General features: G+C 56.8%; 1 protein-coding gene across 1 annotated transcript; it reads left to right on the forward strand.

Moving 5' to 3' along the window:
- The first annotated feature begins 2,088 nt into the window (after positions 1-2,088).
- KCNN4 (potassium calcium-activated channel subfamily N member 4) lies at positions 2,089-14,436 on the forward strand. The gene is made up of 9 exons (XM_042968200.1): positions 2,089-2,623; positions 5,682-5,777; positions 7,035-7,462; positions 9,272-9,407; positions 11,582-11,692; positions 11,868-11,986; positions 12,320-12,389; positions 13,502-13,669; positions 14,081-14,436. The coding sequence occupies exons 1-8, from the start codon at positions 2,465-2,467 to the stop codon at positions 13,664-13,666; spliced, it is 1,284 nt and encodes a 427-aa protein (XP_042824134.1). The 5' UTR covers positions 2,089-2,464; the 3' UTR covers positions 13,667-13,669; positions 14,081-14,436.
- Positions 14,437-14,465: the final 29 nt, after the last annotated feature.

The following is a 14,465-nucleotide window of genomic DNA, read 5'->3' on the forward strand; positions in this document are numbered from 1 at the left end:
GACCAAGGCAAGGCAGGACCTGGAGGCTCCCAGAGCAGGAGAGGCTGAGGGAGGGGCCCGAGGTGAGGCCTAGGAACCAGAGAGGGAGGATAAGAGGCGCAGAGAGACCCGGGTCAGGCCACAAGGGTGGCGGCTAGCGGGGGGGGGGGGGGGGGGGGGGGGCGCCCGGGCTGCAGCCTCAGGAGTGAGTGCCCAGGGGCAGTGTTTTCTCCCCGCGGGCATGCGCTTGGTGTCTGGGTGTGCCCGGGGGGTGTCCCCATCACTCTCCCGCTGTGTTGCACCCCGAGGGGGGAATCACAAGTGTGCCCTGGAGCAGGCATGGCACCTGCACGAGCTGTGCTGTTGCCACCCGGTGTGTCCGTGTGTGCCGTTTGGCGTTGCTGGGTGTGTCGCCAGACGTGTTTGTGCATGAGTGTCTCGATTCCCTGTGGCTGGTGGGGCCGTGTCTCTTCGTGACATATGACATGGGAGGGAGAGGGGTTCCATCTGCGAGATCCCTGCAGGTGCGGGCTGTGTCCCGGAGGTCAGCGTGTGCAAGGTGTGTGTCTCATGGTAGCGTGCCAATGTCTCCTCGTGTGTGGCCGGAAGACGGTCCCGTCTGTGTCCAGATGCACACGTCCAGGTCCGTGTGTTATCTCGGTGCTGCTGCGTGTGGTGGCATTCTGCATCGTGGGTCACCCTAGGAGTCACCGTGCGTCACTCTGCTCGCATGTGCCGTTCTGTAACGTCGCTGTGCGTTGCGTCTCGTTATGGGGCTTGCGTGTGTCATGGTGAGCTGTCATTCAGAGATGCAACCCTGTGTGTCATGTCTAGGCGTGTCCATCGCGGGGGCCTCTCCTTTCCCCGCCATGAACACAGCCTGGGTGCCCGCGCGCAGAGCGTGCTGTTTGTGTGGCTGTGTATTCTGTTGCATTGGAGGGCGTCGCCCCGGTGGTGTGCGTGCTGTCGTTGCGGGCCCGGGTGTTGGCTGGGCCAGTGGATCACATCTGCTGTTTTATTGCGACGCACGGTGTTTTGTGAAAGATGGTGCCGGGAAATACTGTGTCGGTGTGCTTTGTGTCATTCTGTGTCCGTGTGGGACTCTGTGTATGTTGTGTTTGTGTGTTGGTGTGGCCATGCGTGTTGGAGTGCATCATGCACCGGGCCGTGTGTGGGTGTAGTTCGGATGTGGCTTGTCAGTCAGAGGAGATACTGCATGCCCTACTCTGCGTGTTGCATTTAGGCGTCGTGGTCCGGGTAGACCGTGCCCCAGCTGCATGGGGCTCCCTCCCCCGTGGGGCACCGCTCTGGGTTCTGTCCTCCGTGATGCACCAAAATAGAGCAGGATGTCTTACTCTGGGCATGTGCTGTTTGGGGCTTTTTCTATGTGTCGCTGTGCAGTGTAGGTCTCTCCGTGGGTCCATTCATGTTGTTCTAACTACGCATCTGAATGGCATTGTGCCCCGGGGTATACTGTGTGGCACAGTCAGTCTGTCTGTGCTGCAAATCATTCTGAGCCTGTGCGCCCGGGTCGCCAGGCGCTATGATGTGGATCGGTGTGCATTTCTCTCTGTGGTGGGGCTGGGGGACGGCCACAGGTGTGTCCCTAAACGTGGTGTGTCTGCACACATTGGGTGTCATTCCGCGGGTGTAGAATGTTTGGGACACTTACTAGCGCATTGTTTACATAGATGTGTTGAGTGTGGCATCTGGGTGTCACTGAGTCAATACATATTGTGTGTCTGTGGGAAAACTGGTATGTGTTATGCTAATGTAGCTGTGGCCGTGCACCGTGTGCAGGGGTCTGGGTGTGGCTATTTGTGTCGGAGAATGTTGCATCCGTTTTGATTGTCATGTTTGTGCCTGTGTGTGGACAATATTTGGGTGGTCACGTGCGACCCGGGGCAGTGCCTGCCTCGCTGAGTGCCGGCGTGGGTCACACCGCATGTGTGGTGTCTGGGTGTGGCTGTGGGTTTCAGAGCTCATCGGGAGTTGTGAGTCACTCGGTGTAGGTTGTGTTGTGTGCCCATGTGTGTTAGGTTCCGTCTCCGGCCATGCCGTGTGTGAAGGTTCATCACCCCGCGTCTTGTGGTGTCTGGGTGGGGCTGAGTGAAGGTGTGTGTTACAGGGCGCAGACCGTTGTGTGTGACAAAACCTATTGTGTCCCAGAAGCATGTGTCTTTATCCACGTGGATGCACGCCTCTTCCTTGCTCTGCCCCGAGACACACCCCGGTCCCTCCTTAGACCGAGAAGGGAGGTTGGGGAGCCTCCCCTCTGCCCAAGGGCCACGCCAGTCCCTCCCCGCCCTGCCCAACCGTCACCACCCCCAGAGGGCACAGACTCCCTCCGTGCCTCAAAGCAAGAGCCCCAGAGCGAGGAGCAGAGCAGACTGAGGACCTGCAAGCCACAGTGGCTGCCCTTTGTGTGCTGCGAGGTGGGGGACCCTGGGCAGGAAGCTGGCTGAGCCCCAAGACCGCAGGGGCCATGGGCGGGGAGCTGGTGCCAGGCCTGGGGGCCCTACAGCGGCGAAAGCGGCTGCTGGAGCAGGAGAAGTGGCTGGCTGGCTGGGCACTGGCACTGGCGGGAACTGGCATCGGACTCATGGTGCTGCACGCGGAGATGCTATGGTTTGGAGGGTGCCCGGTGAGTGGAACTCTTATCCTGGGTCCTGGGAGGCTGGGGGCTGAGGGAGGAGGGGCTGGGGGGAGAGACTCCTGGGCCTGAAGGAGGAGGAGCGAGGAGACCTGGACCCCTGGGTCTGAGAGAGGAGCCGCTGAGGGTCCGGAGCCCTAAGTCTGAGGGAGGAGGGGTGAGGGGGTCTGTGCTTCTGGGTCTGAGGAGGCGGCGGAAGTCCCAGACTCCTGGGTGTGAGGGAGGAGGGGGCTGGGGGGCCGGACTCCTAGGGCCCAGGGGAGGTAAATGCTCAGGGCTCTCTCTGCAAAAGGAAGGGAAGAGGGGTCACAGTGTCTCAGTATTTGAAGGTTTGCAATTGGACAGCTGGAGGTCCAGGACCCCTGGAGGCCAGGGGGCGGCTGATCAGATCCTCCAGTCTCCCAAGAGCCCATTAGAGGAGAGATAGCCTCAGGGTCAGTGAAGGGAGGGTGGGGAGAAAAACGAACTTCTTCCAGTAGGCGGCGGCTCCTTGGTCCTTATCTAAAGTCTAACCTTTACCTAGTGGCTTGGCTGCAAAGGGCTGAGAGCCCAAGAAACTGGCTGGGGTGGGGGTGGGAAACAGAAAACCACCCCTGCCCCTCCGCATGTCTGTCATTCCCAACCTCCCCACAGTCTACCTGCTATTTAGTCTGAGACATAGTGGAGAAGTAGGTGTGCAGAAGCCTGGACTCGTAGGTCCCAGGGGAGGAGGCTGGGAACCCAAGCTTCTGGGTCTGAAGAACGAGGCTTAGAGCGCCTTTGTGGGAAGGGGGCCCGACCGAGGATAGTGTGAGTAGGAAGGAAAAGGACAGGTGGGGCCAGGACAGGTCTGAGCAGGCTCTGGGCGCATTCCAGCCCGGGTCTGGGCAGTGATGGGGCAGATGGAGGACAGGGGTCAGGATCCGTGGATTGAGGACAGAACAGAATTGCTTAACCGGAAAGGAGGGGTTGGAGAACTGTCTGGGGTAAGGGATGTGGAACTGGGCTGGCTGGGGGGGACTGACTTGAGGACCGGGTTGGGGTGATTCCTGGAGGAGGGAGGCTCAGGCTTGGATTTGGGGGCAGGGGAGGAGGGCAGTTCCGAAGGGATCAGGAGCCACATGCAGGGTGAGAGCAGGCTGGCTTCCTCTGGCCGGGCAGCTGAGGCCAGGGCAGCGGGGACAGAGGGGGTGGGGCCACCGAAGCCCATGCCAACAGGAAGCATGGCCAGAGCCTACCCGCCGCTCCCACGCTTCAGCACCCCGCCCAGCAGGGGAGGTGAGGACGTGAGCTCCACAGATGGGAAAGGACAGGGGGGTCTTTCCTACCCCACTCCCTCCCTCCACCTTCTCACCTCTCATTTCTTCCTTCCCTCTGCTGCCTGCCAGGCTGCTGCCTGTGGCAGTTGGACTCTGGAGAAGGTGCTGTGGCTTCCTGAGCCTCAGTCTCCCCATCTGTAGACTGGGGGTGAGGGTTCAGATACGCGGCCCTAAGGGTCCTCCTCAGCCCCCTTTCCACTTGTGCCTTGACAACATCCATCCCTGCCCCCCACCTCCATCTCAATCTTATGGGCTCATTTTGCAGGGCCCCGGACACCTGCTGGGGGAGGGAGGGGCTGGAGGAGAACAGGTGCAGGGAACAAGATGGAGATATGAGCAGGGGGAGGGGCGGAGAGAGGCACAGAGAGGCTGCCACTGAGCGACAGAGACACAGAGAGACTGAGATACACAGAGAGACAAAGGCGGTAGGAGACAGAGACAGAGATGCAGTGAGAGACAGAAGTACAGTCACACAGAGAGACAGCGAGAGCTCCCCAAGTGAGCTGCACACAGGGAGATGGAAAGCCTGGCAGAACCAGAGGCCCTCAAACACAAATAGAGATAGAAGCAGAAGCATCCCCAGAGACTGAGTCAGGGATTTGGGGGAAGAGAAACCGGCAAAGTAGAGAGGGCCACCAGAGAAGTGGGGTGCTGTGTGGGCAGGGGGTGTGTCTACTGGAGTCTGAGACACACTGAAGAAAGAGACAAGGGAATTAGGGAGACTTAGCAGGATGAAGGGGTAGGGGAGGGCTAGGAACAACAGCACCATTGTTCTGGGAGGGGTGGGGGGGCAGGCCCCCTGGGGCGGGAAACTGGCCCTCTTCCCCTGCACAGAAGGTGGGGCCCTGGCCCCAGGGGAGCCAGCAGCCATCTGAGAGGGGAAGTAGGTGCTAAGCTCAGCGTGGGAGCCCAGGTGGTCCCCTCCCCACTAACAACACTCCTCAGGTGGGGACCCCTCCCCACTCCTGCTATGGTATCCAGCAATCCCAGTCCCGCCTAAATCCCTCCTTCAAGAATTCTAGATCTCTCCAAGGTATTGCCACACAAAGAGAGGGGGGAAAAAAAATCTCTCCGTGGTTTCTGGAGGCCATGTGCTTCCGGCCAGATCTGCCCTGGGCTTAGAGCCAGGAGAGAGAGCAATGGGAAGGAGACGCAGGGGACAGGACTCAGTGGCCTTCCTCAGAGCTGGGGCTGGGGTCTCAGGGACCCAGTGCCCTGGATGGAGGGGGGTGCCATTTACCCCTTGGGTACTGAGAGATAATCTCTAGGCTCCTTGGGGGAACAGAGAAGACGGTAGAACCTTCTAGGGCAGGTTGCTTTCTAGGGCAGGACCAGCTGTGTGAGAAGGGAAGAGGGGGGAACTTCCTAAAGGCCAGGTGTGTGTTTCTAGACCCCACCCCCACCCCACACTTGAGGAACAGTTTTTTGATGGGGAAGGGGTTGGGGGAATTTAAAAGGGATTGCAAGGTCCCCCCTCAGGTGTGGGTCCTAGGAGAGTGGCTGAAGAGGAGGCTGTCGGGCTGGGAAGGAAAAGGGCACTCTCCCTGGGGACCCTATGATGGTTTTGAGAGTTCCCCCAAACCGAGACATCAGGTAGAACCAGGTTTTGTGGGGGGAGGGGAGGGAAGGGGGGAGACAGGCAGGGGGATGGGCGGAGGAGGCCAGGAAATTGGGAACTGAGAAGGGATGGCATTGGGGAGGAAGGTAGAGGGGGCCTGGAATCTTACCCCATTTTCTATCCCTCCCAACAGTGGGCGCTCTACCTGTTCCTGGTTAAATGCATGATCAGCATTTCCACCTTCTTGCTTCTTTGTCTTATCGTGGTATTTCACGCCAAAGAGGTCCAGGTAGGGCGGGCCCCACCCCGGGGGCCCCTTCCTTGCTCCCCCCCAGCCCCCACCACACCCTGTCGGCTCACACTTTCCACACTCCTCCTCCTGGTCTGAGTAATGAGGTTTCTCCACCCTAAGATTTGTCCACAGCCTCACCCACCGAGATGAGAATAACCACAGACAGACAGACAGAGCCTCCTGGAGCAACCCAGTCCCGTGCTCCATTTGCAGCCCTGGGGTGCTGAGAACTCTCACCCCCAGGCACCCCCACTCCAGGCCCAGCCCCCCCCCCCCCCAGATCTCTGTCCTCCATCCTTGAGGCCCCACCATTCCAGGCTTTGTGCCTGAAGGTCCCTCCCTACTCCTGAGCTCCCCACCTCTCTGACAATTACCCTCTAGACCCGGTGGGGGGTGGGTGGGGTATCTTTCCACCCGTCGCCCCCCTCCCATCTCATATCTCATCCAGACACTCAACTCTCCACCCCTCTCCCCTCATCCCACCCCCCACATCCCAGGATCCTGTTGCCTCTATCCCTTCCCCCTTTACCCTATAAAATGGGGGTTATTGGCCATATGTAATAATTCCCCCTGTGATGCCCACTCAGTAAAAAGTACGTATTATCATTAACAGCAGTCATTCAAAAGGTGAAATGGCCTCGATTTATAGCTCAGCTGTGCTGCTACACCTGGGGGACCTGGGCCTCAGTTTCTGCATCTGTAAAATGGGCCTCATAATGCTTTCAATCTCACTGTGTTGTGAGCATTCCCTGAGTCATAACATGGAAAGGAGACAGAGTAGTGCCTGCCACGTCCAAAGTGCCCTGTAAAATGTCACCTATAGCCATTGCTAATGGTGTGCGGTTTACAGTTAGTTACTACCCGTGTCCCCAGAAGCAGGAGGTGGAGAGGGCTCCGTGGATGTGAACTGTAAGCTCCAGGGAGGCAGGGGTTTCTGTTTTCCTCACCTGTATCTTCCATATATAGAACAATGTGGGGCACACAGAAAGTTCTGGAAGTGGGCTGAAACTGGGGGTGGGGGTGGGAAAAGGTGCAGAGACGCCCTCCTCAGATCCTGTCCCACTCCTTCCCCACCCTCCCCAGTCCCACCTGCCCGACCTGTGCTGCCTCCCTCCCCCCCTTCCCCCGCACCCAGGGCCCCGGCCCCGGTGGGCGCGTCTCCCTTATCTTCGGACGCAGGCAGACGCAGACAGGCAGGCGGCCTCTTGACCTTCGTGTGACCCCCTGCCTCCCCACTCTGTCCCCTCCCCGCAGTTGTTCATGACCGACAACGGGCTCCGGGACTGGCGCGTGGCGCTGACCGGGCGGCAGGCGGCGCAGATCGTGCTGGAGCTGGCCGTGTGCGCTCTGCACCCAGCTCCGGTGCGGGGTCCGCGGTGCGCTCAGGGTTTAGGGTCCCGGTCCGCGGCGACGCAGTCCTGGCCGGGCTTCCTGGATGAGGGGGAGGCGCTGCTGTCGCTGGCCATGCTGCTGCGCCTCTACCTGGTGCCCCGCGCCGTCCTCCTGCGCAGCGGCGTCTTGCTCAACGCGTCCTACCGCAGCATCGGCGCCCTCAACCAGGTCCGCTTCCGCCACTGGTTCGTGGCCAAGCTGTACATGAACACGCACCCCGGTCGCCTGCTGCTCTGCCTCACGCTTGGCCTCTGGCTCACCACCGCCTGGGTGCTGTCGGTGGCCGAGAGGTGAGGGTACTGGGGGTGGAGGGTCGGGGTACCTGGAGCATCCGAGGGAGCCGCTTACAGCCACAGCTTCCCTGGATGGCGGTACAGCTTGGGCCCCTTGGGGGCAAAGCGGAGGAGAAAGCTGTTTGTCCACACTCATCCACTGGGGTGGGAGGAACCAACTGACCACTTCCAGTCTCCCCAGACACACACAGGCCCTAGCAAGCCCTTCCCTTCCCACTCCCACACCTGCCCTGTCTCAGGTTTCCAGGCATCTATTCAGTCTCTGGCGCCTGGCCAAGGGTTGCCACTGCCCGGTTGGAGGTCAGTGACACCTCTTCCGAATTAGCACAGAGATGCTCTGTGGGCACTCCCTGTGATCCTGGGACAGGGGGTGATTTGGGGCTGCTCTGGAAGGAAATTCCCTGCCGGGAATGGATACAGGATTCCAGGCTGCCTGCTGGACAGACTGGATGCTGGGCCCGTAGCCTTTCAGGGCCTCAGTTTCTCTCTCTTACAGATAAAGAAAGCGAAGGTAATCTTAGTCGGTGTTTCTTAAAGTGTGGTTCCCGGACCAGCAGCATCGCCTGGGAACTTGCTGCAAATCCAAATTCTCAAGCCCTACCCAGACCTACCAAATTAAAACTCTGGTGGGTGGGGCCAAGCAATCTGTTTTAACAGGTGATTCTGATCCCTGCTCAAGTTTGGGAACCTCTGGTTCAGTACCTCTGGCAAAGGATTCTTGAAAAGAGGCAGGGAATGACAAGCACTGGCTTTAGATCCTTCCTCTCTGACCCTCTGTTCCTTCATCTGTAAAATGGGTGTCAAATCCCACTGTCTTTCAAGTCTCCCCAGCAATTCTAATCTTTCATGATTTTCAACTCCTTCATCCTGCAGAATCTGTTTTCCTCCCACCATGTTTCTCATTTGAAAAATGGGAGGGTGGGGAGGGGGTCAAATTTCTAAATCCCAAGACAGAAGTCCTCAAACTTGAATGTCCTTCTGGATGAAGGGAGTGGGAATTAACAGTGTAAATTCAGTCCCTGCCTCCAGAGAGTAGTGGCTGTGATGGGTCTAGGGGCATCATGAATGAAGCTTTCCCTGCTGACCCCGATGCAAGTGGTCTGTGGGCTTGAGTTAGACAAATCAGGATCTTCAATCCCTTCCATGGCTGGAACTAAATGTCTCCTTCTGTGAAGTGAGGGGAAGGGAGGACAGGGTCCTGCCTTTTTAGTCTTGATGGGGCCACCCATAGGCCATACAACATCTTTGTAGACATTAGAAAAAGGGGCCCCTGGGGTGCCTGGCTGGCTCTATAGGTGGAGCATGAGACTCTTGATCTTGGGGTTGTGAGTTTGAGCCCCACATTGGTGTAGATTACCATAGATAGATAGATAGATAGATAGATAGATAGATAGATAGATAGATATAGATATGTAAATTTTTTTTCTTTCTTTAAGAAAAAGGCTCCCCTTCCTCCGGGTAGATGGGATCACTGTCAGGGTGGACAAGTGGACTTTGGGCTGGGTTTCTGCCCCCTCTCAACCCTCCAACAATACACTCTGAAAGCAGCAGTCCTGGTAACCTAGCTAAAACCAAACAGGCTTTGGAATTGGTTGGATCCAGGTTCAAATTCCATAGCCCAGAGTGGCTGAGCCTCTCTTGCCCAGCTCACACAGCAGAGAGGAAGCCGGGCAGGCTCTCCAAAGCCCAGAACTTACTGACTTTTTCTCTGTTTCTGGGAACTGTAGGTGTGTTAGGAAGGAGAGTATCAGACATCATGGAAACCCCTGGGGTGAGGTTTCAGAACTAACTCCTCTTTCCCCACAGGCAGGCTGTTAATGCCACCGGACACCTTTCAGACACACTGTGGCTGATCCCCATCACATTCCTGACCATTGGCTATGGGGACGTGGTGCCAGGCACCATGTGGGGCAAGATTGTCTGCCTCTGCACTGGAGTCATGGTGAGTACAGCCTCCTCAGGGACCCTACCCCTGTCCCAAATTGCTCATCCTCTGGGCCCCAAGAAATCATGGAGCCAACAAAGGCATTCAAGGACACTCCCGAGAAACTTGGGTGTCCGGACACCCACTGCCCCATTTCCTTACAAAACCCAGGAATCCATCCCATACGTCCTTGCTCTCTTTGGAACCTAGGACCCTAGGCTTCACCGTCCTCAAGAAAATAGGCCCCTGACTTCCCAGCCCTATTTCCTTCCGGAATCCAGGAATCCAGCCCTGAGCCTCATGAAGGCTCAGGCACCCTGCCCCTCACACCCCTACCCTCTCAACTGTCTAGGACACAGACACCTGATTTCCCAGTGCTAGGCTCCTCCAGGATTCAGGAACCCAGTCTCCAGCCTCCATTAAGGCTATAGATTCATCAAAAGCATGCCTGTAGGGTCAGGCTGCCTGGGTTCAAATCCTGTTTCTGCCACTTCAAAGCAGGGATCAAGCCTTATAATCTCCTAGTTTCTTCATCTATAAAATGAACATGCTGATATTAGCATATTCCTCATGGGGTTCCTGAGATTAAATTAATTAAACCACATAAAGGGTGTCAGACAGCACCGAGCACGTAGGAAACGTTCAGTATATGGGTTAGGGGGTGGGGGTGAGAGGGCTGTTATTTGTTAACTAGTCCCAAGCATCCAGCTGTCCCCACCCTAGCTCCTCTGTTCTCAAGGATGAGGCAAAGGGTCCCCAGAGCTAGCCTCCTCCTGAATCCTGACATCTACCAGCTTTCTTTCATAGACCCAGGCATCTAGTTCCCCCCACCTGGTCCCTAGCCCCATCCAGGACCCAACACTCAAGGCCTTGGCCTTCACCTCCTCATGAGATATGGCTCCTCCCACCCTCAGGGACTTGGGCTGCCAGCCCCCAGCCCTGATATTGTCTCAGAAAGGACATGCTGCATCTCCAAGCCCTGGGCCCACTGGTGATGGATGGGGTGATAGTTAAGTGTGATCCCCTCCCCAGGGGTGAGTCTTTGGGACCAGCAAAGAGGGGTAGAGGTTCAACCAAGGAAACACTCCCAAAAGGTCAGGAACCCTCAGGGCTGCCTGGGACCTCCTCCCTCATTTGACACAAGGAGAAACCTTGGTCAAGGAGAGACCTAGAAAGATCAGGCAATTTGCACTAGAGCTTACAGCCCAACTCCTGGCTGAGAGGTTCGCCAGCATAATGGAATAATCATAGCCAACTTTACTGAGCACATACTCTGTGCCAGTCTCTGCTCTGAACACTTTCCAGGTGTTAACTTAAGGAATCCACAGGGTCATACTGTGAGGGCGTGCCCATTTCACAGGAAGAAAGTGAGACACTGAGAGATCAAGGAACGTGCCCAGAGCTGGGCTTTGAATACAAGCAGTCGGGGAACCGATGTTTGCCAACAAGTAAATTGTTCAGAGGTTTTGTGAGCTGAGATACAGCTTGGGGAAGAGGAAGGCTCCAGAAGAAAATTTATTGTAAGGAAGCACAGCAGGTGCCACTGAGCAGCTGATGGGTCAGAGGCCTTGGGAGAAGGGAGAAGCCTACGGACCAAAGCGCTCAGGCAGCTGAGGCACAATGAGGCCAGGCTGAGTTGTCTGGAGGCAAAGCCTAGACCTTGAAAGGCTCTGAAAGCCAGGCTAAGAAGTTTGGGGCAGGGGGAGCCTAGATTAGGGTAAGGGGGCAGGGTCATAATTGTTAGATCTCCCTGAGGTCAAGGTCAGGAGAGGGGAGGCTGGAGATGGTCCAGGAGGGAAGGGACGTGGCCAGGAGTGGGCAGGAGCCACAGGGGTGGGAGGAGGTTGAGGGATACCCTCAGTGATCTGATTGTCAACTGGGTGAGAGCAATGGGGAGGCAGTGGTGGGGACTGCCCCTCGCCCAGAATCTCTCCTTCTCCAGTCACGCCCTTAACGAAAGAGGACGTTCTGGTGGTATGAATGCTACACACGAGTGGGACTCAGACATGTGACTTGTGATCCTAAGCTCTACCCCTCACAGCTGTGGGACTGTGGTTCTCCCTGGGCCCGCTCGCCTGTCAACTAGGGGTGGTCTTGCCTGCCTTCTGTGACTGTTGTGAGGGTTCGAGGAGAGAGTTTGGTGGCACAGGAGCCCCAGAGGCCTCCTGTCATCGCGTCTGCTGTGCCCACAGGGGGTCTGCTGCACAGCCCTGCTGGTGGCCGTGGTGGCCCGGAAGCTGGAGTTTAATAAAGCAGAGAAGCACGTGCACAACTTCATGATGGACATCCAATATGCCAAAGAGGTAAGGATGGGCACATGGCACCCACAGCACACGCCTCCCTCAGACCCAGGAGTCCCTACCCATCTCCTCCTGCCCCAGCCTCCAACCCTCCCTTCCCTCAGACCAGGGAGTCCAGGCCCCAGCCCCTTTCCCAGAGCCCTAGGGGTGTCTCCGCTGACACCTTGCCCACCCTCAGATGAAGGAATCAGCTGCCCGAGTGCTGCAAGAGGCCTGGATGTTCTATAAACACACACGGAGGAAGGAGCGTGGAGCTGCCCGAAGGCACCAGCGCAGGCTGCTGGCTGCCATCAACAGGTGAGGGCCTCTCTGTGCACATCTCCTCCATTCTGCATAGTGTGTGTGAGCGAGCGTGAGTGCGTGCCCGGGTCAGGACACACATGTGCGGTCTCACCGATGTCCACCTAGACCTCATAGTGACTCTGATGATTCATCTTGCACGTCTCAGTGTCTGTGGGTCCGTGCCACTCCACATGTGGGTCAGGATACCTGGGTCTCTACCTGGAAGATGGGCTCATGGGTGCAGCTCTCTGGAAACCCTTCCCCACTGCTCCGTATCTCTGTGAGTCTCTTCTCCCCTTATCCATCCCTGAGCAAGGGTCACTTCTAACCTCGCACCTCTTCCCACAGGTTCCGCCAGGTGCGGCTGAAACACAGAAAGCTCCGGGAGCAAGTGAACTCCATGGTGGACATCTCCAAGGTACCAGGGCCCGGTGGGAGGGGTCTGGAAGAAAAGGGAGTTCGGGGCCACGGCACTGGTAGGGAAATCTGGTCCCGGCATACAGAACACCGGCAGGGGTCTGGCACACACACGCACTTGACAAAGGTTTGTGGTTGAGTGAATGATTCAGTAGTTTCTTAAACTCATGTAGGGGACAGATCCCTTTTAAACTTAAATCGTGTAAGAACTCCAGCATTTAGTTTTAAATCATTTTTATTGTCATGTTACATGTGGACAGATAACATTCCTTCTCTCTTAGACAACAATAAAACCAAAGCAAACATACGAGCCAAATTCAAACATACATGGCAAAACCAATAAAATGCAAATTAACACGGACACAGACCGATGCCATCATTTCAGGGAAGTCAGTCTCTGCTGTGATTGTAAAGAGGGGCCCAGGGCCACGGGTGCTTCTGCCCTGGGCACGCTGGCCTGGCCAAGGCAGACTCCACTTGCCATTCTTCTGCTGGGGCCACCTGATTCGGCCAGTGATTGGGGTGGTGATGTCACATCCCTTGGCTTGGCTCACAGCGCCTTTTGCTTATCCGGTGGCCTTTGCTTTTTCTCATTAGCCCGAGACAATTCAAACAGTGACCCTTGGTGCCAATGCCATGGTAAACACAGTCACAGATGCAGGCCCCTAAACTGCATGGCAGGTCTCAGTGAGGAGGTGGTGGCCTAGATCTGCCAGAATTGGCAGGTCATAATTTCTGAAGATTATCCGGCCAAAAAACATAGAATTCAAGAATTCTCATAGAAAGCTCACACACCCTCAAGGATGAAGCTGTGAATCCTCATCCGAGAAGGTAATGAAAAAGCTACGTGCATTCTGAAGTCATTCATCAATTCCACAAATGTTTAGTGAGCACCTACCTTCTACGTACTAAGCCTTATTCTAGGTGCTGCCTTGGGCATGTCATTTTAACTGCTCTAGGCCTGTTTGCATAGCTGTAAAAATGGGAACAGAATTCTCACTCCCCGCGCTTTTAAAGAGTGTTTTAAACCATGTAGGGAAAGCACTGAGCCAAGTAGCTGGGATAAGGGGAAGTCTACCTCACCCACTGATACCTCTGACCCGCTCTGCCCAGATGCACATGATCCTGTGTGACCTGCAGCTGGGTCTGAGCAGCTCCCATCAGGCCCTGGAGAAGCGGATGGATGCACTGGCCCGGAAGCTGGACACCCTGACTGAGCTGCTTAGCAATGCCCTGGGGCCGCAGCAGCTTCCAGAACCAAGCCAGGAGGCCACGTAGCTGGTGAGGGGGCTGGACTCAGGCAGAACATTCTGGAGAAATGGTGCCTGTGGATAGCGCCCCATGGGGCTAAGGGGCAGGGGATGGTCTTGGGGACAAGGCTACCCTTTCTCTTCTGCTGTTTGGAAGACAGGACTCAAGTTTGGGGCTGGACTAGCAGGAAAGGAAGGAGATAGTCCTTCTCTTTGCTGACCCTCAATATCTCCTCCCTCTTTCTTTGCTTGGTCTGCCTGCCTGTCTCTGGGCATGCTCTCAGTCTCTGCGCAAATGCCCAGTCTCTTGGTGGCAGGTACACCCACCCTCTTCCTTCCTCCTCTGTCCACTGGTGTCTGTCTCCACCTCAGTGTCCCTGCTGTTGCTCTCCCTCTGGTTTCTGGCCTGCCTGTCTAGCCATGTCTCTATTTGTCTCCCCAGGACCCATGGAGGAAGAACCAAGCTACTTTCCCCAGGATTGAGGTCGAGGACATTGTCCCTGCTACTCCTGACCCAGCCCTACGAATAAAGCACCTCGAGTGCAAGGACCGAAGGGGGCCCCACCTTTGGATGGGCTCGCTCACGGATGGCTGCTGGAGGAGACACTGGCTCAAGGAGAAGGGCCGTGGCCACACACACACGCCCACCCCCTACCCCCAACGGGAAAATGGTCACTACTACCCTACATACCCTCGACAAAACATCCTCACTATGCTGCTACGGATGACCTCCAGCTTTCAGTTAGAAAGGGAGGTGCCTGGGGGGGTGAGACTTCTGGGTCCCAGAGGAGGAGGGGACCGGGGGTGGGGGTGGGGGGCCCAGAGTC

Source organism: Panthera tigris, chromosome E2 (assembly GCF_018350195.1).
Source record: "Panthera tigris isolate Pti1 chromosome E2, P.tigris_Pti1_mat1.1, whole genome shotgun sequence".
NCBI lineage: Eukaryota > Metazoa > Chordata > Mammalia > Carnivora > Felidae > Panthera > Panthera tigris.

What these genes read in the sequence shown, in the direction of transcription:
- KCNN4 (XM_042968200.1), top strand. Translation starts at nt 2,465, where the DNA reads ATGGGCGGGGAGCTGGTGCCAGGCCTGGGGGCCCTACAGCGGCGAAAG. An exon ending in ACATCCAATATGCCAAAGAG is followed by an intron (nt 11,693 to 11,867) that starts GTAAGGATGGGC and finishes GCCCACCCTCAG; the next exon opens with ATGAAGGAATCAGCTGCCCG. An exon ending in CCATGGTGGACATCTCCAAG is followed by an intron (nt 12,390 to 13,501) that starts GTACCAGGGCCC and finishes CGCTCTGCCCAG; the next exon opens with ATGCACATGATCCTGTGTGA.